This window comes from Lates calcarifer, linkage group LG21, assembly GCF_001640805.2.
Source record: "Lates calcarifer isolate ASB-BC8 linkage group LG21, TLL_Latcal_v3, whole genome shotgun sequence".
Classification (NCBI taxonomy): Eukaryota; Metazoa; Chordata; class Actinopteri; family Centropomidae; genus Lates; species Lates calcarifer.
In genome coordinates, this window is record NC_066853.1 from 15,463,296 (window position 1) to 15,488,495 (window position 25,200).

At 37.7% G+C, this 25,200-nt stretch overlaps 1 protein-coding gene across 1 annotated transcript in view; it reads left to right on the forward strand.

Annotated features, from left to right (window-relative positions):
- Positions 1 to 25,200, forward strand: part of ncam1b (neural cell adhesion molecule 1b) — a 73,817-nt gene that overhangs the window by 27,124 nt on the left and 21,493 nt on the right. The window contains 8 exon segments of the mRNA XM_051065396.1: positions 2,649 to 2,723; positions 4,577 to 4,786; positions 6,303 to 6,446; positions 7,772 to 7,909; positions 8,296 to 8,413; positions 10,779 to 10,939; positions 13,230 to 13,372; positions 22,010 to 22,039. Coding sequence (XP_050921353.1) covers positions 2,649 to 2,723; positions 4,577 to 4,786; positions 6,303 to 6,446; positions 7,772 to 7,909; positions 8,296 to 8,413; positions 10,779 to 10,939; positions 13,230 to 13,372; positions 22,010 to 22,039 — 1,019 coding nt within the window.

Consider the following 25,200-nt stretch of genomic DNA (forward strand, 5'->3'; position numbering starts at 1 on the left):
TTTACATGGCACTGTTAAATATCTTGATTAGCCTACTTCTGCACTTAATTTGCGCCTCAAATGCAATGCTGTGGTAAGTGTTTAGTATATTTCTGCATGATTCTGCAGCCTCTGCATTGCTCTGACATATACAATGTAAACAGTAAATCCTGAAATCTTGTAGTCTTTCTTCATTTTAGACTGCACCATCTGTGCTTCTCCCCAGAAAATATGTCAGAGAATATACGTCTGAGCAACATTTCATGGACTTTTCTAATGGGGCTTATTTCATTTGATCCTTCATTGGACCCTTTTAGGTTATTGGACTTCTTATAATGGGTTTATCACATGAGTGCTGTTTTTTCTACTCTTGAATTATGGGGTAATTTTGTGTTTCTGTTGCCACTTTCTGTTCTGGTCTCAGCCATTGTTTCATGTGTGTAGAATGTTTTTAAGATTTTATTCCTGGGTTGGGAAGCATTGCTGATGTGAAGCGCTTTCAGACATTGAATGTGATAATGGGCTGTACAAATAAACTTAACTTGACTTGAATAATCATCATCATGCATCCGCTGCAAATTAGTTGCCTGTTTGTTTGACTAAATGAATACCATCCGTACTTCTTTCCTCGACCCAATTAAACCAAATCCTTATCCATAAAATTTGCATAACATTGTTTTATTTAGTAGTTCACATGAAAATAAAATGCATGTGGTTATGATGCCCGGTTTTCATGTTCTTTCTCTTTGAACATCAAATCCTGTTGACAAAACTGAAACAATTTGGCTCATTTAAAAATAAAACTTCAATACAGCTTCAAACAACTGAATAAGTGTCATACATCTAATTTAATACAGTGTCCTGCGCTTTGTGTGAAGTTGACTCAAATGAGGGTAACTTGACAGCAGAGACAGTGCAAAACTACAGTGATGAAGAGCCTACAGGCAGTTTCTACACTGGGATCACACTCTACAAACCTGCTAAATAATTTTGTAGATTCAGATTTGGGAATACTGAACAGATTATCCAGGATCTAAGCTCAGCCATGTGTTGGATGTCACCATCGTCTTATTTTTGGTTTTTGCTTTGTTTTTTGTTTTCCAAACGAGTTAGTGATTCTTTGCAGTTAATTGCTATTTATATTTAGCAGTGATCAATTTGGGACATTCATTTTTATGTGTTAGTGTCCAGGAGTTGAGCCCAATAATTGTTCATCTTCAGCACATTTAGAAAATTTTATTCAGAGTTTAGCAAATATATCCAAAAAAGCAATATTAGAAAAAAAGAAAAATGTGATTTAAAGTCAGGTTAAACTGAGTAAACCCAGCTACCTGGGTTCATTACAGCACTAATATGCTAGAATTTATCACCCGTCATAAAGTAACAACTTGAAACGGCAGAATATCAGTTAATTGGGGGATTTTAAATATTGTTCCGTTGACTGTATTGTTATTGTAATTGTAATTATCTTTACATTGTCACATCTGAGGGAATGTTACCTTTAGGGGAATTAACTTCTGCTGAAACAGATGTGACCAGAATAAATCATTCCTTGGTTCTTCGCTTCATGTGTTGACATTAAGAAAATATTTTGCAGTTTCTTTCCAGTCCACCTTCACTAGACTCGTCTTCTTTGCCTTTGTAAGTTAACAACACTATGTGCCCACTCTCACCCTGACCTTCAGTGTGTGTGTGTACACTGATGGTGGTACATTCTCACCCATTCTTGGTCATGCATAGTATAGAGTGGGATTTTGGGCCCCATTTAGTCACAGTTCTTAGTCAACCACAGGAACCCTTCACTACCCCCTTGGGAGATTCTAAAGAAAACAAGTGAAGCTTTGTTCTAATTAAGTGCAGAAGTGTTTCAGGCCATACTTCTGTCTGTGTCAAATATCAGAAATCTGTTTTTTTAATCAGGCCTTTGATGAAGTGCAGGCTGTCACTGAGAGACACACTGCATTTATCTTGCAGCATGATTTCTAAAAATCTTTCAAAGCATCTTAAATATAATTTCTCTGAAGGTAAATTGGCAGCACAATACTGGTTCTTTCCAACTGATGAATGTTGACTAAATTATTTCAGTGCCCACTTGATGTTATTTCTTTTGAAAGGACAGGAAGAAAGAGGACTAGGGAATGTCCATCTTTTTGGTAATAGGGCTGCTTAAGCCAAAACTGGCATTGACGGTTTCTTGATGTGATTGGGCATTGCTTCCTTTTCCCACTGCCTTCTCAATGGGAGCAGTAATATTGACACATGTCAAACATGTGTGACATACAGCAACATATACCTAGTAGTTGCTCATGTAACATGAGCAACCTAGGTTTTTTTTTTTTTAACACTGTTGCCTTTGATTATGTATTAACGGTTTGTCAATTATAACTTGAACTAACTGTTAACTAAACTCTAATAATTTATAAAAAATTAAGTCTCACATTTGTCTCCAATGAGTGGTACTGCAAGTTACCAAATAGAAATACAATTCTGCTTGTGACTATGAAAGTGCAAGTGCAGTTGCAGTTAGGTTCTCAGGGATACATGATGTGAACTCTACTCTATGCAAGTGTTTTCTGTTTCAGTAACTGCAGTTTCTCTTAATACTGTTTCTTAAAACAGTTTTAAGCAATTTTCTGATTTGTGTATTGTATATGTTTTTTCTGTTACAGTTTCACTGGAGGTGCAGATCACACCAAGCCATGGTGAGATTAGTCTTGGCGAGTCCAAATTCTTCATGTGTGAAGGTAAGTTTATCAAACTGTCCTGACTATTGTCCCTCTAATTCTGTAAACCTTGGTGGGTCGTCATACACATGTGATAAACTCAATATCAAGATCAGATCAAACTACAAAGACATTCTTTAAAAATAAGAAATAAAAAAAAAATGATAAAATATTCTATAAAAACTGAAAAATAAACTATGATTCAAAAAGTGTATATAAACATAAGCAGAAAGAGATAATTGATCTTAAGATATTTTAGAATAAAATGTTCTACGCTACATGCGTGTCAGTGAAGGCTTTGAGCCAATCAGGACAAAGTGCTGTCGTCACAGAGGCGGCTCAAAGCCGGTGCGGCCGGAGGAGAGCAACTGCAGAAAACAAATTTCCAACCCGTATGCATCGTTTTAAACCCAACATGCATCATGTCAAGTCAGCACTGTGCAGCGCCGCATTAAGTCGAATGCACCTAATTTCGTCAGTCATGGTAGTTGCAACTAGATATTATCTTGCGAGACAGCTTTTCACCTCGACGAGAAATATCATCACGTTTTTTAATATTGCAAGATCTCGTGGCACGAGATGTCGTCACAGCCCTAGCAAAATAAGATAACTACATGACTACTCTACAACCTTAGAGCTACTAAAAGGAAGGGAAAACTGTTAAATCTGCTCCCAAACTACTGTTTTTTTTTGGGCCTTTACTCGATTTTTTTGGTGTCTCGTTTTGTTTTCTCAAAAAATTAACAAAATAATAATTTGTTTGTATAGCAGATCAATTTAATGTAAAGACAGAAACAATGTTTAAATAACTTATCTAAAAAAATCTGCAAGAAAACGGCCTGATTCAAGTTGGCATGTTAGTACTGTGAGTGTACACTGCACAGATTCTCATAGATAACTGGCACTCAAAGGCAAAGGCAGCTTTATTTATAGAGCACATTTCAAACACAGAGGCAATTCAGAGTGTTTTAAATAGGCAAAAGCATTAAAATGATATTCAAACACAATAGGCTATAAAAAACAGAATAAAATCAATTAAGATAGGATAAAATGAGATTTTAAAAAATTAGATAAAATGAAGGTTATAGTGCAGTAATAAGTTGTAAGCTGTCCCAAATGCAACAAAGGAAATAAAAGTGCAGTAGAGAATCCAATCAATTGAAGGCACGGGAGAGCAGCAGAGTTATTAATTCAAAAGTGTTTGGAGTTAGGGTGCATTTGAGATCATAAAAAAGTTGGTTCTATCTGTGTGCAGCATAGCAGCTAAAAGCAGCTTCATCCTGTTCGGTTCTATCCCTACTGGGTTTATCTTATTCAAGGAAATCAGGAATGTGTTCAGGCCTGAGATTACTAAATGATTTATAAACCAGCAGCAGGGCTTTTGACTTTACTCAGATGAGGGACAGATGATATAATAATACAGAGCACTAATACAGATTGCAACCAGGCATTGTCCTGTAAATCTACGTTACTTCACAAGGCATATTTTAAAAATATTTGGAGGCATCCTGGTGATTTAAAGGCACAGGACATGTATCATGTTTCCATGTGGCTGAAATGTCCTGATTTTCAACCTAATCAATCAATCAGTGACCTTTGAGGCGTAACACCTCCTTTGATGGTCTATGTTTCCTGTTGCCCTCCATGTTAGTTCAAGGCAAACAATGGCCTAAAATGTTTAGAGCAAGTATTGTGTGGTATTTTTTCACTTAATTTTTCTGACCGTTTGTTTTTTTCAAAAAAACGCAGGCCTCAGCCCATGCAGAAAAATGTACAGCCCACGATGTTCAGTCTGTGGGCACTGGTTGACTTCACTGATGTTCAGTGTGCACCTTACTTGTTTTCTTATGCACTGCTCTTTACTGTGCCCTCAGTTGTAGGCGTTGCCAAGCACATAGACTGGTTTGGACCAAGTGGGGACAGGATAGAACCGAACAGACCAGACATAACAGTAACCCGTAATGATGAGTCATCGTCCACCCTCACACTGTATAAAGCTGGAACTGAAAATGCGGGGACATACAAGTGTGTCGCTACCAATGGAGACCAGCAAGGGGAGTCAACCGTCAAAGTGAAAATCTTTCGTAAGTATTCCTGCCCCCACCTCCTCCACCCCCACCTTATACACTCTTCAAATTAGAGCGCTATGAGCAGAGAAGAAAAAAAAAAAATCATGTTTATTGAACTCATAGTATTTTATTGACTGCTCAAGGGCAACACATTACTCTTTTTCTTTTCAAGTGAGGATGGATTTTTCATCAGTTCAATAAACGGTCGGAAGACCATTAGAGGGCTGCTTAATGATCCTGTCTGTTGTGCAGTTCTTGTGAGTAATGGCTTTTATTTTCCATGAATGCTGAACATCAGCAAATGTCCATCAGACAAAATCCCTTAGATTTTCCAAACAGAACTTTTCTGTGACTTCACTGCTTATTTTAGGTTATTATCAGAAGTGGTCACCCATGTAGATGCATATTAAAATATAAATATACAGGGTCTCTCGCTAAATAAAACCGCAGTTTTATTTTTCAGTTTGCTGTGTTTTTAATGAACATTTGTTTTGGCTCAGTACATGTAATGAAAGTTAAAGTTAAGTTAATGAAAGAAGCACCTTATGGAACTGTTATGGAACTCTCAAACTCTCAAACTCAAGCAGATGCATAAGGAACTGCTGTTGTCAGATCAGTTACACACATGCAAACCTCTGCCACCTATAGGAAAGGAAAGTAATAGCAGGAGCAGTTTGTAGATGTAATGTGTGCAGCACTGTCATCACTTGTGCCCCCACCCCAGGCAATGATAGGTACAGCTGCAGCTGTATCATTTTACAGCTACTGTTTTCTTTGTGTGTGTGTCTAAGGATTTACGTTAAAAACTTGTACCACTCATTCCAAAAAAAGCAGGTGCAATATATTAGTGCTCACTATACATTAAGAGAATGGCTTGTTTTCTGCTCATATCAGCAAAATGAGCTAGGCAGCATGTTAAAAATAATGTCTATTAAATGTCTGTTAAACTTTGATTGGATGGCCTTAAGGCAGGAAAGTTGAATGTGATTCTTATAACCTGAGTCAAGTCTGTAAGGTAAATTTAGTTCATTCCATACCATGTAGAACACCCAGCAACTTTGGTTAACAAACTGGTTAGTTTTTAGAAATAATTGTAGATTAGAAATGCTTTAGTTCTGGTAACTTAAGATATAGTGAGCCAGGGGAGCTCATTTGGAGTGATAATATGCTTGGAGTAATGTTCAACATAACCTCAGACACCAAGTTTGAGGAAAAGAAAGTTACTAGGAAAATGGTTAAGGTTGTAGAATTTCTTCATTTTGTTGCAGCTTGGTTCAGGTTGGATTTTTTTATATGCAGAAAAGTATGGTAATAGGTAAAATTGCTAAGCACTCTACCAGTTATGTTTTTTTTTTGCAGGAAAATTGTGGGAGAAAAAACTGCTAGTGTGAATAAATGCCTAACATGTTTACAACTGTAATTAAGTGGTGAAAAAATATTCCTATTCAGCAACTACAAAATGAAGGGTATTTTTTATGAGACTCGTTACATGAGTGAGTTAAAAAAATGTGATTTGCATGTTTTCTTACAGAAAAAATCACCTTCACAAATGCACCCTCACCCCAAGAATTTACTGAAGGAGACAATGCCAACATTATCTGTGATGTCATCAGTTCACCTCCTCCCACTGTCCTCTGGAAATATAAAGGAGCAAAAATACAACTGGAAAAAGATGGTAAGATTTTTCTAACAGCTTTGAGATCATATTTCAGTTTCACTTGCTACTGTGATTAGCCCTTGTCATCTGTTTTTAAACAACTCACACTTTACTCAGTAGTCATGAGTTAATAATATTTTGTTCAGCTCTTAAGTCTATGACAAACATTAGCCAGTGAATGTGAAGTTTTAGATATAATTTGATATTTAGTTTGCATACAGTCTACTTTGCAAAGTAATTTTTCTAAAATCCCTTTAAATCTATTGTATTAGAAAGTATATTCAAAATAATATTTTTGTTCTTTGCTGTATTTCTGTCAAAAGTGAAAATTACACTCTCTTTAAATCAGGGAAATATCAGGGTACTTGTACTCACAGTTTGGTGAGTAACAGTGTAATCAGAACATGAACAAGTATAGCATAGTTTCAGTATTGCAGTTTTGTAGTGTCATTAGAGATTTGGGGAAAACTCTTTAAGACAACCAACAAAAAGCATGTTATAGAACAAAAGTCCAACCTAAAAGCCAAACAAAATGTTACTAATTTATTGTAACTGTAATGGGTATAGACAACTACATAAAGAGGAGTACATAGTCAAAATGCAACAATAGACACATCATCTCTGTTAGAGACTTAAAATTGTTCATGCCCTGCTTTTGTTGCTATTATTCTCCAGGGGTTATCCTGTGCTTTGAAAGGAAAAATTAATTTGGTTTTGAATTTGAAAATACAATTGACTCACAGTTATTCACCCTTGACACTGAACAATATCATAATATGTATGGTATTGTTGGTAGTGCTCGCTGAAAAATAATAACACAAGCTCATGTGTGGGTTGTAATAGTATTTTGAATCACTACGTGATTAAATTTATTCGGTTCGTATTTCATTTGAAAGTAAGGGGGGCTCCTGTAGCTGTATTTCTCTTTTATTTCTGGAGCTGGTGAAAGAAGAGTTGGACATACTAACAGATGGGGATTTGACAAAGTGAATATAATATATAACATGTGCCCAGAAAGACTTGTTATTGTCAGTTGTTTTTTCATCACATTAGCCTTCAGACTAGCAAAATAATACATATACCTCCCACTAATGTAGCTTGATGAAAAAGCATAAATTCATAAGCAAGTTGTCAGCCAGATATATCAAAGTGAAGCTTTGCCATGCCCTATTAATTCAGACAAGAGTTTTATTTATTTATCGTGTTTTGTTATCTCACGATGTAGCCCTCAGCAGCAGCTGTTCATCATCATATACTTAGTAAAGTGACTGATTGGTGTCTGATTTAAACTTGCCAAATATGTTACAAACCTGACGGTGCATTTACTCTCTTCTTCATTTCAGTTCGGTTTAAGGTACTAAGCAACAATCACCTTCAAATCCGTGGCATAAAGAAGACGGATGAGGGCCTTTATACCTGCGAGGGTCGCCTCATGGCCCGCGGCGAGATTGATCTGCGGGTCATCAAGGTCGTTGTTAACGGTTAGCAGCCTTTTCTCCCTGGCACTATTTCCTCTTCCTTTTGTGTTCCTGTGTGCATGTTTTTGTGCAGCAGGTGTCCCATGACGCTTAAATAAGCTGTATATCCTTAGAGGCGACCAGGCTCAGCATCAATGTGGAAACAGTTGCCCAGAGCAACCATGTATCAAAGATGTTTCATGCTAATGAACTCTGTTTCCTGCAACTTCTGAGCCTAGCAAATGAGTGTGCCTAAAATAAGTGTTCTGAATTTGTCACTGCCTCTGTTGCTGTTTTCCCCTCTGCCATCTATCTACGTATCTATGTGACTATCTGCCTATGTATGTATCTGTCGCCCAATTTATTTTTCTTTCTGTCCGTTTCATTATTTATCTATCTCTGTGTCTCAGTGCTCCCGACCATCAGGGTATGGCAGTCGGAGGTGAATGCCACAGCAGATGTCGGGCAGCCTGCCATGTTGACTTGTGCTGTTGATGGCTATCCTGAACCCATGGTGACTTGGACAAGGTAAAACCCTGCTTACAACTGGAGAAACAAGTGACTTCAAACACTTGTCAGATGCTGGCACATTGCTCTAATAATCTAAACAATGCATCTGTTAATTTGTAAAATTGACCTGCAGTTAGGCTGTACATAAACGTCAAAAACATAGTTTATATTAAAAAAATAAAAAAATAGGATGCCTGACTTAATCTAATGATAAAGTTATTGCTGATGCACGTAAGGAACTTTAACTTTAACTTTTTATATATTTTTTGGGGCAACTCTCACATACAAAGTCAGAATATTGAACATTAGAGATCATAATTTATTTATCATCTCCAAATTAACTTAAAGCTAGTTCAAGTGATAGTTTATAGAACAAGACTAACCAGTGACAATGCTAACATGCTGCAGTTTAGCAGGTATAATGTTTATAGTGTTCACCATATCATATTAACATGATAGTATGCTATCCAATTAGCACCATACACAAAGTACAGTTGAGGCTGGTGGTAATATCCTTTGTTCTACAGATGCTTGGTCCTCAACCAAAATACTACACAAATTAAAAATTTTACCTAATCTTGGTGTTCAATGAAAAGGATCACTACAGTTATTACAAGTAATGCTGAGGGGAATATGAATGTCTGTACCAGATTTCATCACAGTCTGTCAAACAGTAGTAGAAATATTTCAGTCTTAACCAAAAATGTCAGCTTGTCGAGGGGAAATGTCCGCGGATCACCAAAGTCATCCTCTGGTAACTATGAATCTAAATCAGTCCAATAGCTGCTAAGACATTTTACTCTGGACCAAAATGGTGGAATGACCAAGAGGCATAGAGACTGACCAAACACTGAACCACGCTGTGATTTCAGTTAAATAGTAGGCTTTGATGCAGGTAGCACAACTTGTTATAAACAGAACAAATGGATGTTGACCCATATAATCAAGAGTGGTTAAAGCTGCAACAGAATAATGAGGTAGGTCTACTCAAAAATAATGAGAAGTGTTGGCTGTTCATGCCATATATCAGTTTAAATCATCTTAAAATAAACAAACCTTGCTCCTGCATCCTCAGATTTGCCCATTGATATTTCTTAGGTTCTAAACTGGAACATTTGCCCAATATCAGCTGGGATAGGCTTCTATTATACCTTTATGTTATACTTCTATACTACAAAGGTTGTTGAAGCAGTCCGTAATACAGCAGAGTTGTGTAAAAATGTTATTTCAATCTCCATCAGTAACTAGTGAAGAAAATGTTTTTATAGAAACAGAATATCACTTGAAAAATAAACATAATAGCCCGCTGGTTCAGTGTGTGTATTAAAGGTAAACATTATGTTGCTTCTGTAAAATGTGGCTTTGTTGGACTGAATATCTTGCCCAGAGCTCGTCACAAGAAAGGGGATGAGGTTTGTTTGCCAGTTGGCTTTTATAGGCAGTTATTAGAATAGTCAAATTTAAACACTGTCAGTGTGATAACCATACAGTATCACACCCACATCAGGAATGGTATTGGTCATACGCACCACTTTACCCGCATCAAACTGAAGGCTGAAGTGAATAGTGTGCTGCAGGGTTATTAGGGATATGCTGGTTTATTCATTGCAATAGGATACTTAATCACAGGGTATCAAAGGTGCGTGTCAACAGTGAAACCTGAAGACTAGAGTGTCATCAAGAGCCACATTATACTGTGCGTCTGAATGCAGCCATTGATAGTCTCCTGCTTTGTGAAACTGTTCCTGTTTATCTTGTTTCCAAGACAGCAGTTAGGTTTGTGGACAGCTTAAACTGGGAGGGGTCACAAAGTGCAAAGAGCCCAGGAGCATCTGTTGGCCTTGGATTTTTAGTATTTTTTTGGCCATTTGAATCATTTCTTAATACATGTGCAGTTATACAGCACCCATCACTTGTTGAAAGCTGTACTGAAGCCCAAAAACAAATGATAGCAGACAGCCAGAGGTCAGAGAACATTATCTCTTTTTGCATTTCTGGCAGTAGTGACAAACAATTCATGCTCCACTAGGACAAAATGAAAACACATGAGACTTTTTTTGAAATTGCCACTTAATACAAAATGTCAAAAGGCTTGCATGAAAAACATGATCGCCCTCATTTTAGAAAAGCATTTTCTGCTCTGAGATTTTCAGCTTTCACCTTTTTCTTCACTGTACTGCTACTTCATCACTTGATCTTTTCCACATTCATCTAGAAACGCCTGCATATTTTCTAACTCTCTACAGGTGGTGTTTAAGAAACAGTTTTTCTTTTCAAAGAACTGCAACCTGTTATAATATGGCACGGTATAAAAATGGTGTTAGGGTTAGGGAAATTGAATTGGACTGATGGGTGTAATGTTCAGCACTCATGTTTTCCACAGGAACGAAGTGGTTCTCGAGTCAGGAGAGAAGTACAGCTTTAATGAAGATGGCTCAGAAATGACAATAATGGATGTTACCAAGCTGGATGAAGGAGAGTACACCTGCATTGCCAAGAACAAGGCTGGGGAAAGTGAGCAGGAGCTCAGTCTAAGAGTGTTTGGTAAGAGGAAACATTTTATATACATACATGAACTAAGGTGACAATATAAAATGTTCCAAGTGTGTGGGAATGAAGTATATGTATGTAGGTGGGGGAAGAACAATTGTATGGTTGTGTGTCTTGTTTTTTAAGGAATATAAGATGAGGTGTTGTTTCAGTGTGGGTTGTAACTGTTTCATGTAAGGATGGAGCTTAAGGATCTTGAGAACTAGCCAAGTGGAATGAGCTCAGCTGAACTCTTTTCATTTTTCTGTGTTTTTTTGCCCACTAGGGTTGTTGCCGCCTTTATTTTGTCACGTAACAATGACCATCATTTCAATCTCAATATCAGCTCATGTAGTTGTGACAATTAAATTTACATTAAGTTAGCTCATGCACTTCATTTTCCTAAACAAAACAAGTGGCAAAAGCTGGGTTCTTTAGAGCTCAATGGGTAAACAATCACCATAAAATAATTCAAGACAGCTTTCACACATTGTTTACCTCTTTAGCAATATTTACCTCATTATCTCGAGGATTTTCTTTCACTCACAAAGCTATGGTCTCCTTACATCGGTGTAGACAAGCTGCTATCATGCATTTTCTTGTAAGCTCCCATTACTGAATATAAAGCTGCAAATGCATTTCATCACGTTTTTTTTAATCTTGATTTTGATTTTTGATTTTTTAAAATCTTGATTAAAGTTTTTTACTATGTGTCTCCTGTCAATACAGAGTCTGAGTGGATATATATAAATATCTCAAGTGTCTTTCTATAATATTCAATATTCACGGTTATATGAACACCAGGTAATGGTTATGGTTAAGTTCTTATGTATTATTTATCAAGAGTTTAACACTAAAATTCGAGCGTCATCCAGATTGTGTGGGTGTTTTGATCAATATGACTGACAGTGTTGGCAACGTAAGCAAACAGCTTCACATCTGTCATTTGATTTTTGATTCACATGTTGCTAAATCCTGATTGGTGCAAAGAAGTACGTGACAACAGCTCTCTCCAACTGAACCTCAGCCACTTCAAACCAGTGAGAAGATCACAGGCGAAAACAGAAATGCAGACATCTCTCATGTGAAATAACCAAAACTGGTCTATCTTTAGGAGATTTTCTGTTCATGTGCGATGTGAGAATCTGATTGGGAAAAGAGGTTTTCAGAGCCTTTAAATAGGGCAAGGCTGAAACTAGTGAAGCAAATAGTTTGATCGCTGAATACCTCTGAGCTTAGAATATAAGTTCATCAATAAAAAGAAAAGTATGTGAGTGTCAGAGCTATAGTGACAGTAAGGTTTAGGCAGTATTTCTTTCTTTCCTTTCTCTCCAGCATGAACAAAATAAGCAGCAGAAGCTTTTAGAGCTGTTGTTCAATTGCAAAATACTTAAAATACAACACACTTTTCTTGCTGATACACATCATCATTGTGGAGACTGTTATTGAAACCCCTGGCCACTGCTCATTTGTTTGTGCTGCTCCAAGGTCCTCTCGCTCACAAAGCTGTGTGCTACAAAATGGTTCTAGTGTTTTCACTTTAAAAGAAGGACTGGAATGGACTGGTTTATATATCTGATACAATGCTATTCCGCTCTGATCCTAGTCCTGTAGATCAGTTTGTTTCACCTCTGGCTTAAATATAAACTGTTACATGCTCAAATCCTTCATTTAGAAATTAAAAAAAACGACAAGACGGACGTTCCTTTGTTAATTTGATAATTATCGGTTGCGATAACAGCATTTTAATGCAATTTTGCAGTTGTTTTCTTGTGCAGAATATTGTAAATTATATTCACTACATTGAATAGACTTACATTTAGGAAACCCATTGCCTAATCCGTGCATTCATCCTTCATGGAGTGGAATGAAAGAGATGAGAGCGCAGAGCAATGCACATCCTTACGCTTCAGAAGTAGCACTTCAATTTGCTTCGCTCTGCTCATGTCACAGTCGTGGCATTATGCCGTGCTTTCAGGTTAGCTCAGGTGTACTGTAACTTGACAGTTTGCTCACATAAAAAAAGAGAGATAGACTAAATAAATTATTACATGAATTAACTTTGGATCCACACATGGTTATCATAACTTTGCCGGCGCTGACGGAACTGGGAAATGCTTAAATACAGTGTTGCTGCCATAAAAAATCCCCCTCACCTGTCAAACTGCTGATCCTCATCCTCCCTTTGAACTCATCCCCAAATCCACAGAGCGGCTCTTTTACTTATTGTACTTGTGCTGCCTAACCACCTGGCTGTCTCGCCACGCTCGTGCGGATGTGATGACTGTGTGTTTATGTTTTACAGTCAAGCCCAAGATCACTTACATCGTAAACCAGAGCACTTCAGAGATGGAGGAGCAGGTAACTTTGACTTGTGAGGCTTCAGGTGATCCAACTCCCACCATCAGCTGGAGCTACGGTGAGCGCGTCTTCACTGAAGGAGAACAGGTAAAATAATAAAGGCGCTAAGGATGATAGTCGTAGCTAAATAACTGAGTCCTAGGCACTCAATTTTGCTCCGTAAGACTCGGTGTCTGCCAGCATTTTTCCTCTTGGAGTTAATGAAGTACACCTGATGTAAAGTAGACTGATATTGTCTGTGTCCCAGTTGTATAGTCAGACATGAATTCCAACCTCTCAGTTTTTAAGTAACTAGTACACACTGGGGAAATTACAGAGTAAAACCATTTGGAGAGAGAAAAAATAGCTTTAGAAATAAATCCATGAAAAGATTTATATTACTTGCACTTTGCAATACTTCTAAACTGGAAAATGGTGATGTACTTCTGAAGATTCAGTCTGAATGATATGAGTTCCTCTTTACAAAATGAAAAAGTACATTTTGCGAATTCCGCTTTTCTTCTAGTATATCTGTAAGGCACTAGTATGTGATGTGAAAATTGGGACACAGCGACTAGTAACCACCAGGGAGGAACTGCAAGACACTGGCATCTGAACGAGAGGAATTGAATACCTTTAACCTAATTCAAGAGGTATATTGATCATGTGCAGGTGGGGGACTTGTGCAGTTTCATTGTGAAACACCCTCAACAAGGTTTATGTACTGCTGCCTATTTCCCCTAAATTAGCAGCTCCTTCGAGATGGCCCAGTGGAGTTCATGTAATTAGCTCAGCGATACTCAGCTAGTAATGTGGAGCGCACTCAGATTTGACTTGAGTTTTCCCAAATGTCAAGAAAATCAGCATCAGAAACCCAATTATAACATTCCTAAAATAAGCATGTAATTTGAGTCAATAATTAAACTTTGTCTGCTTCGTATTGTATTGGCTAGAATGAGCACTTGACTGCTCAAGTGTTTGTTTAGCATTTTCAATCACTATTGCCATTATTCTGCTCATGCCAGTGATTGAAAAGATTTGATATTAGAATGTGATAATTTATCATTTTTTAAGTAGATATTCTGCTGCCATCTTTGAAATTTGTTTTGGCACTGCATTGGTAAAGAGCTAGCTTTTTACTTTCCATTACATCCTTGATAACCCTGTATATGTCCTCTTGGTAATATCCTCTACAATATTACATGTGCAAACCATCAAAAACAATGAATACCTGATTGGTATTCTCATACATCTATTGCCCACATGGCCTGGCTCTTCAAGGCCTCGGTGTCTTGCTACAGTTGACAGGTAATGAAGGGGAAAATGCTTCAGAGATATACTGTAGTTCATGGAGGAATTCTGGAGCCAGTCCATTACATGCACTACATTTTCTTCCTACAGGCACATCTAAACAGGATCTATCAGGTATGAAATCCGCGTGGCACAGAAATGTACTGGAGTAGTGTTGCAAAGTATGCCTCCAGATTTGAAACCCCCACTGAAATCAAATAATCCCTTTTTATTGAAAATTTCCCAGCTGTTTCTTGAAAACCCCAAGGAATGATCTCATCAGAGTTCATGAAATTGATTCGACTACCTGCATGCTTTCCAAATATAGCCTGAACACTTCACTGATCTTGTGACAGAAAGTGTGTAGCACTTATCTCATGAGATCAGCTGAAAACTTGGTTAATAACATAATAATAGGGAAACGCCATTTCTGTGTTGCTGTTGCCTGATCATTTCAAACTTTCCATCACAGCATGAGGTTTCCTGGATTCAAGCCCAGCTCAGTCTGTCTGTCATCTCCATAATACTGTAGATTGTCTAACATTTATGTCAGTGTCACCTGAAAATTGAGGGTAAATGTGCTCCACCTAAAATCTGTCTTTTGAGTATCCAACACCAAACCCCTGCAGACAGAAATGAAAATATGAGTGTTTGAAACATACTGAGCGCAGAGGTGGCCAGTGGAGAAGTGGCTTAACGGAGATGAATTCAAGCAGATGACAGGCACTGTGCTCTGAGGAACAGAAATACGAACCTTTTATAGCCACCTGTCTAACCTATAGGGCTGAACGTTTGATATTCAAAAATAGATTTGGAGTGGAGCCTCACAAGTGCAAAACACTGCTACCACCATATTATGCATGTCACGACAGGCCTATATTTTTCTTTGTAACTCCTGAACACCCACAGTGGCAAACATGAACGCCCAGCAGTTTACACCTTAGTCCTATTATCTAGTGTATTTGTCCCATGAGAAGCGGCGTTTTTTGCAGAACACACCACCCAGCTGCTGTACATCAACTTCCTCTTTTCTCAGTGACAGGCCAGCTGATCACTGCAGTAGATGAGCACTCAGAGCTCTACATCCCACAGTTTCATGGTTAAATGTCATGAAAAATATTGCCTGGCAAGCTATACTGCAGGTGTGAAAATTGACTCTGCAGGTCAGGGCTGAGGGGATAAATAATTCTTTTAGAGTATTTTTTTTATTACTCAAAAATAGGCAACTACAGTTCGCATTACCCACCCATTTTCTGTACTGTGTAGTCTCTGACGTGCTGCACTATGGCATGTCACGTGAAACATGTCATGTGAGGCACAGCTGCGCTCTGGTGGCAGTGTGTTTTGCACAAGTCTGCAGTATGCTGCGTGATCTGTGGCATCTCTTCTTCAAAGAAATGATTAGCAGCCTTACTGAATCACTGTAGAATAATGAGAGTAGCTGCAGATTGCTTATATTTTCCTTTATACTACTGATTATCAGCAGGGGAAATGATTTCCTTGGTGGGGCTCAAATGAATGCACGAGGAAACGGCTGCTAATCGTTTAATTGGCTTGTTCTGTTTGTTCATTTGATGTCTGTCTGTCATGCTATCTGTAATCATCATAACAGCTGTATTTCATCTAGAATGGGTGTGACAAGTGAAACAACATTCATTTGGGGTGGACATGGAGAATTGCAAAAACAAAAACTGTTAATTCACTTTAGAATTTCTTGTACAAACTTTAAAGGATGTTAAGGGCAGCATTTCCTCATTAATATATTCATGTCAGTTTTTAGTATTGGTCAGAAAACCAGTACAGATCTGTACTGTGCCATTTCAGATGTGTGGTGGTGATGATGGAATTAATTAGCAGTGTATTTGAATGTGTTTTCAGTTCTTTGACTCAATAGTTGGTCAGCCTCTCTTATTTTCTTGTCTAAAGAGCTTTGATTATAGTACATATTGTACATAGATTTTTGTTTTGTTTTTTTACCTTATTTAGACAGAACCCCATGATAATAATATAATTTTGTACTATACTTTATTACAGCTATCAGTGATGCTCTGTTTATTGTTAGACCTGAAATTCAGCTGCATAACAGAAGAGGATTATCAGTGTAATATGATGAATCTTAAATAGGGTGTAATAGTCAAAGTTTTACAAAAACAGTTTTCCTTTTAGCTTGTTGGATACTGGTCTGCCCTGACTGTGTAGGAGACTGTGGACTTTACTTTATAGGAAGTTGCTGTCATTTTGCTGACAGTGTAATCATTTTTGCTGTACTTGCTCTATGAGAAGTAGTTTTGCCACAATATGCATGATACCGTGGATCAGGTAAGATTTTCCATTTTAGAGGGACTGTAACTTCTAATCCTCATGATACCAACTTTGAAAAAATCTTCAGAAAAACTTTGTAGATGTTTGTGTTGTTTTGGTTTTCCTCCTTTAAAGCTAAATTACAGCCTTGAACTACTCTAAAAAATATCTCTGTTTAGGGTTTATAAAAGGTGCCCTGTGGAGTAAACTTAAGTTTCTGTTTACATTCAGTGTTTCTCACCAAAACACACTGTGTATATCTTTGAAGTCTAACAAATATGTTTTTTTTGTATTTCTTTCCTCTATAAAATAAGCAGTGTTACCAGTGTTCCACCGGTAGATCAGTGGACTAGCGTAAAACCATCAGCAGGAATGTGTATCTCATCACTTGTGTGCCTGTGTATATGTACGTTTGTCAAAATGTGGACCCACATGTAAAAATTTTTTTCATAGTGTTACTCGTGGTGAAAAACTCCACAGGGTAACTTAAAGCAAAAATGCACACTCTCTATAATTTTCAGTCTCTCAATTACTTTGTAGTAGACTTTTAGCAGAACTACCTACTGATTGATAAGTTTGTGGCCTAAGGTAGAAGGAGATGCTCTTGTTACATGCATGAGCAGTTCATCTCTTAATCAGAAATCTGGCAGAAAGTTTGAAGTGAATAACTAATATTTCGGTTTTGGGTAACAACTGACAATTGTAAGTTAGCCCTCTCTTAGAAAATGGACAACATTGGCCTTTGTGCAGTCATCCCGTAGTTCAGTCTCAAGGACTCAAGGAGGTCCATGAGATCATGGTGTCAGCATTAAGGGAAGGTACCTATTCCTATAGCATGTTGAAGGTGTCACCTTCCCCCCTAGAAAGCCATTCACCGTCACCACATGGGAGACCTTTAACGAGATCCATGCCCTGATCTCGACAGATTGACGAGTAACACATCGGTACTTTGACAGAAAGCTGGGTATCGTCCAGGAATGTGTCCATGCAGTCATACAGTGTTTACTCCATATGACCAAGGTGTCAGCACACTGGGCCCCAAGACAGACCCAAAACTAGGTCTGATGAGAAGGCAGATTTGCCACAACATGTCAATAGACAATCTGCTCAACTATTTTTGAGGCGGATCATGAGAGATTTCTCCAGCAATTTGTAACCTTGGGTTCACTTCCATACACTCAGAGTCTCCAGCTCCCAAGAAAGCCAAATCTGTGGGTTCTGCTGGCAAGGTGATGGCCTTTGTTTCCTGGGATGCAAAGGCTGGTGGACTACCTGGAAGAGGGTCATGCTATTCCAGCTACATGAGAAAATCAAGAAGATTCGGAGGGTGGGGGGTGTCCACATGAGCACTGAACAATATGCAACCAGATGGGGCTATGCAGGGGCTATGTTGAAAAGTTAGTGTTAGGTTCTCTAAAATTGACTCCTTCTGCCATGAACTTATCAATCACTCCTCGTAAAATGTTTGGAGAACGTTATTCTAGTGTGGAAACGTAAAATCCTTTCAGATACTGTTAGTCATGTAAGAAACCAGGACAGTCTATATTACATCTCATACTCTGTAACAGATTAGCCATTGAAATCTTTGACTGACTTTCTACTGTGGTCTCAGGCTTTAAAGGTCTGAATAAAATCTTCAGTGTTGACAGACAAAAGCACTGACTGATAACAGTGAGTAAAGACATGCATCATGGGAGGACTGAAGGAGATTACTGTATCATACAATAGTAAAGCAGTGGTACTATACATAAAAAAGACGAGATAAAGTAATATGTTGAAAGGTTGTACGCTTGTGGGTGTATGCCTGCTTATGTTTCAAATTCAAACTGGTGCCTATCTGAGGATAGTTTTTGTTTCTGTTTATTTGTCAATTAAAGTTAAGTACGTATATATTTATTTTAAAACCTCCATCAACTTTACGTGCGATATTTCGTCATTTCAGTCCTTTGAATACATTTGCTGTGAGTCGTTCTAGATAAGTGTGTCTGTTTAATAAATGAAAATGTAAATGAAGTATTTATCCATGCTTTGTACATTATCTACATAATGAATGTTTTGCTCATTTGAATATGTATTAAACATTCTCCTTGATTCAGGGAGTTTTAAAGCTGTAATTATCTGGAAATATTTTGAACTATGCAGGGAGAAGCTATAGTCAAATAAGACTAATTATAAAACTTAAAAGCGGAGCACAGCCTAGTTGATTGGTGATGGCACTTTATGTCTGTAATCTGTGTGTTATTTTAGAAAAATTCAAGTTTCAGGACACAAATCCGCTTTTAAAAGTCTGCCTCTGTCTAACATCCTGAGTTCCAATTAGAAATTATAGACTTGAGAAAAGAAATTCATGATTATTTTATTTGTAATGAGATACTTGGAAGAAAATTTAGTAATTAATGTTGTGTGGTAGCGGTGTAGGGAGGGCATTTGGAACAGAGGCATGCTTTAAACGTCGTATGCCAGTGCAGAGAGAGCATTGTTTTCTCCAAACACAAAAGGCTACTCATTTACAACAGCACGCCTGCTAGCTTAGTAGTGGGGTGATGTAAGGGTTTCTTCACCAAAATGCTCAGTTTTCTGTGATGTACTGGCAGAGGTTCCTAGACTCAGCAGTTAATGACACAGGACGACGACAATGTGCATACTCATCAGTTTCGGTCAGACATCACCCAGTGAATAGAACACAACCAGCATTCAGTACATTTACGTGTATTTGTGTTAGTATGTCTCCTCTCTCTGCATTGGCCTCTTCACGCCGACATTACAATTCATGTCAGAAACAAAGAGCGAGGATAATTCTCTATGGAGGGAAATAACAATGGGCTGGAAAAATGATAAGTCGCAAGGGAACCGTCACCATATTGTTCTGCATGTTTGCTGGGAGCAGTGATTTTGTGTTATGGTGTCTTCCGTTTTGCGTACTCGCATCTGCCGTTGTTCATCGTCCTTTTGTCTTAAACAAACACCTGTCACAGATATGACAGTGGTAGTTGTCAGCTCACTTACTGCAGAGGCAGTGCTGCAGATGAGTGTGTGGATGAGCATGGTGATGTTACAGACCATTAGGTTGCCTGTTTTAATTGGGCTACCGCTCTTTCTCAGCATGGTGGCGATACGCAGCCAACTGCTGTTTATAATGATGTACGGTGCACAGTGTGTTTTACTGTGACAGTGGAGGACTTACAACGCTTTTAAGAACATAGTGAAATTACACTCCTACAGTAAGCTTTGCATATGATTTGCCCAATAAGGTTTTTATGATCTCCTCTTTTTATCTCTCTCAATTTGCTTATTTTCCTAGTAAACGGTGACTCAGGTTCATCACTGACATGAGCTACTTGAATTCAAACACACCATATGTTTTTTTTTTTTATGTTCTTCATAAGTCTCCAGCACTGATTATGAGAGGATAATTCAGGGGCGATTTTAGATGTGAATTCATTGATGGTTTGATTCACTGTTTTGCCCTACAATTATTCCGGCAGATTGCCTTCATTTACTTGACATTTTCTTGCCGTTGCACCTGATGAAATAGCTGTTTATCATTTTGCTTGTTACGCTTCAATACTTCTTCACTACGCGGGCCATCACATCTCATCGTCATGCTTAACATTTTCTCCTCCGCATCATGAAATTCATAGAGCATGCTTTCCAAAAAGCTTTCTGTCTTGTGGAGTTGGGTTTTACGGTGTCACTGTGATTTAATGTTGTGTAGTACAGTTGAAATGATTTGCTTGTCATTCAGAGGTTTGATTTTATCTATCATGATGTAAAATGACTTCGTGTAGCAGTACTGTGTTTTACTGTATTCATCAGAGGTGGAGATATGACCAATATTATGTATTTATATATGACTTTCTATGACTTCTTTATGTTGGTATGTGATTTTATTTCCTGAGTAACTCTGAATTACACGACAAAATGTTAAACCCATGTTGATCCCAGTCAAACAATGTCAAAAATGCTTTTAGCGTTTTTACAAATAATATACTACTTTTCTTAAAAAAAAAAAAAAAATGCAGTATGTACATGGAACAGACATGAGAACTGAAATGGGACTGCATGAGGGTATGGAGAGGCAATTAATTATAACATTGGACAATGACCCAGCCTGAGTTATTATTATCATTGTACAGTTTTGGTCAGTCAGTGAATGTTAAGTTCATCAGTTCTGAGAAATATTTTATGTATATTTTTATAACTAACGTGCCTGCAGCCTTACAAACATCCACTGATCAGGGAGAGATGCCATCATATTGTTTTTTTAAAGAACAAACAGATTTTAAATTCTGAATTAATGCAAATCACATTTTTGTCTATTTTAACCTTGGAATATAATCAAAGCATAACAGTGAGAAAAAACACCTAATATGAAACATTAGCACAAGTATTGTTAACATTCAAAGCCGGACATTTGACTTGCAAAATTACTCAACATAACATGGGCCTCCTGTAGGCAAAGATTTATTTCCACGTCTCACATGGGGGCGTAGAAAGAGCTTTCCACAAAACTGCTTATTTTAAAAGCGCCATTACTTATTGAGAAACCCAGCAAGTGTTGTTCAGTAGCTTGATCGACTAAGGTAGCAACCGCTGTTTCTTGGTGAAGGAAAGGAAAGACTTTTTACATGCACGCGTGAAGACAACAGTGAGAGTAAATTCCTCTTTATTGGCTTTTATCCTCTCATTATTGTTGCAAGCCTCAAAAATGGATTGTGAGTCGATAATTGCTGCACTAGTTTTACCAAACAGGCTGACATATCTCTGTTGTTGCAGTGTAATGGACTCACCTCTTACTGATAAACCAATAACCTTCTTATCTGTAAGCATTTGTGCTATCATTATGCCAATAGCCTAACTTCTTTTAGGCTTAGAAGCAGTGTTGTTCCGGTGTGCTGTACAGAAACAATACACCATAAAAATCCCCTAAAAATTTACCTTTAAATAATAAGTCCAAAGCATACCCCTTATTATACCTGTAGACCTTTTAGCAAAATCAGACATTCAGCTCAGGCACTATGGATGCACAGAAAATAAACTGTGGGCACTTAATTCTTGCATGCAATGTGCAGCGTCCCTGCTTTGTCTGGATAAGGATTACTTTCTAAGAATTGCTTTGCCTTGTGCTTGTTGTTTTGTCTCTGTCCTCTACAGGCATCATGGACTCGGCCCGAGCAGCACAAGGTATTCTAAATGCATGACTTTTTCCTACACCCATCCATCTTTCATGTCAGGGGAGTCTTATTCAATTCTGGATGGATGCAGATCAAAACTCTTGATCAAATAAGGGTCAGGGAGAATACAAACCCTGAGAACGATGCAGTAGCCAGACAAGCCAGTGCAAGTCTGTCTATCTCTTTGTTTTACTTGTTTGTTTTCTATATAAACTGAACATGCTGTAGCTTACTTCAGCCTGTGTTTTTTCCAGACCTTCAACCTAGCTCACAAGTCATTACAAGACATCTGCCTGCTCAAATATGATTTTGTTTTTAATTACTTTTTATAGATTAGGTACACGATTCTGTTAAATGCAGTTTGTCAACCTGCTTTACTCTGATTTCTTTTTCTTTTTTTTTTCTTTTTTTTTAGATAAATCTCACACTCCTCAGATCTCTCTGTCCTTCCACCCACATCTCCAGATCTCACTCAGTCCACTGCCAGTTCTTGACTATAACTTCTGCATGTATTTTTGACATTATAAGTAATTTTATAGTTCTAATTTGTTGGACCAAAGATGACTGAATATGTATGCAAGAGAAAATGAAAGATGTCTTTGTGCAGCAGCCTAGAGTATCAGAGCCAGGCATTTTTCCTGAAAGAAAGTGAAAATTGGCAAAAGACAGACCTGCCCACATAAGCTTTTCTCCAATTTTCTTCACTATCAAATATGTGTTTTACATATGTGAGAAAAATGGTGAGAAATACCACTTTGTGATGTCCAATATTAGTGCTGAGTGCACCATTCTACAGAATAGAACTGTTTTTTTTTTTTTGTTTTTTTTTTCCAAATGAACAGACATTTGTGCTTTCACAAAGTATGTCACCAACGATGAGCCCATCACCGTTTCAGGTGCAAGATTAGACACTAGGGTTGCCATTGTTATTTATACTTTTGTACCATTTGACAGGAAATGAATATGTATTTATAGACCATTTGGTTCCTCAAATAGCCTTGCTATTTTATTTTCAAATTGCAGGGAGCACTACACATAAAGTGAATCTGTCTTTTCCTTCTATTCTTTTCTGTAATAGTTTTGAGAATGTTTTTTTTCCAATCATTGTTTCCTCCTATTGACAGCTGATATGCATTCGTTAATGACACCTATGATTACACAAACTTTGAAATGAAAGAACTCATCACTCAGCACAGGAGGTGAGGAAGAACCTTTCTCGTCAGGCACATGCTGACAGTAATTACTAGGTATGTGTTAAGCTGTAATTTACGCATGGTTGCACTAACGTTTTTGTGCATCAGCAATAATAAGCTAATGGAGAATGTAAGGGTAAAATGTATAATTTTGAACAGTTAGATTTGCAATCAGCTGATAGTACAAAAATCAGGCAAGTCCAAAAAGCCCAAACAGTGCATCACGGTAATCTAAACTGCTCTGTTTTTTTTTTTTTTTTTTTTTTTTTTTTTTTTTTTTTTTTAAGAAGGATAAGGATAATCCCCCACAAGTGCCACTTTTCCCTAGAACAGGAAAACATACACAGGCTTCAAAATTTCCCATCCTTTTTTATTATATAAACAGTATTGTAGTTAACTATTGGCTCTCAAATTAAATCTTTGCAGCATATGTGCAGCACATTTGCGGTGTCATGTTCTAAGTGTATGGATCAGGCAATAATAATATTCACTTTCTGACATAATGATATGGTGTTAAAGTCCACCTGCACTCTGAATCGATAGATGTTTGTCTTTCTGCAAGGCGTCGCATTATAAACCGCACAGGGGAGGGGTATGAGCACGAAGCAGTATGAGCATGCTGAGCATGTTTTTGCAAATGTGTAGGCAGCTCAGTGTTCATTTGACAAGCCTGCAGAATGGAAAGGTACATTCTGGGGAAGGTATATTTGTATGCTGGGACAGTTAAGATTTGGAGAGACATGAGTTTCACGTGTCCTCAGTGCATTCTCAATTTTATGCTCTGATGTTCCAGCAGTGTCTCTCTCCTCTGCTGGTAAAGCTGAAGAAGCTGTAGGAGAGCTCCACTGTCAGTCTGGTTTGATTTATTAGAGGAGCTCACATCTGAAAGTCTTTATTTTCTTCCCCCGTCTGATTTATACCAGGTTTTCACACAAGACACCAAAATGTTTTTTTATGTATTTTGTAAGAGGCAGTAAAGCCAAAAAATATGATCAAGGAAGTTTCCAATCGACAGCCACTCTGGTGCATAATGCATTAAAGCTGAAAATCATTGTTATGAAACATTAATGAATCACAATATTAAATTGCAGTGAACACATAATTTTCCTCTGATAGATAATGATATTCATTATAGGCTTCATATAAGGAATGAGTGGCTGCAGCCTCTGAGAAACTGTCCATATGTGGTTCTGACTTTGGTAGGCATTTTGACACTGTATTCTCCAAAAAGTAGGAGCGCAAAATTAAAAAGGACTCTACACTGAGATATACTGACTAACTAACTTCATGGTTGTACATAGTGTGGCATGTTGCACAGATGCAGGAGTCAGAAACAGTACCACAGGGGTCGAGAGAGAACATTTTCTGCACAGGGGTCAGAATAAAAGGGTAGCGTGTTATGTAAGTGTCTCCCTGGTCCTGCTACCCGCTATGCATAATGAATGCCCCAGACATGCTTTGTCTAATGAATTTGAATACAAACTAACAAGGGTTTCACTTACATGGATGCCTAGACTGGGCCCTAATTCAATATGTGGAAAAGCAACCGTGCCATTGTTTTGCCTGTAGCTTGGATCAAAGCCATGAGAGCAATCAAAAGACAGGCTCAGATATTCAGTTCTGCAGTACCTTGTTAAAGCAACAATTCACAAAAACACCAAAGCTTACTATATGAAAAAGTACTGTGTAAGAACACTCACATGTCCCAAATCCATAAATTAAATTTGTATTGGTTTGAGACTTACTGAGTTAGAGATTTACTGTTTTCATCTAGACGACAGTTTTTTTGTGTCATTAGCAGCTTAAATAAGTAGTTAAGCTGAGGTTCGCCCAACTCATTTGTGAGTGAAAAATAATGTTTTTAGTCTGTATAATAAATGTTTGAAATAGTAATCCTCGTGGTGAAAATATTTGTCTAAAAGGACAAATGAGGTCTGTAATTTAACACCTGGACAGTTTAGTGTCACATGACAACAAC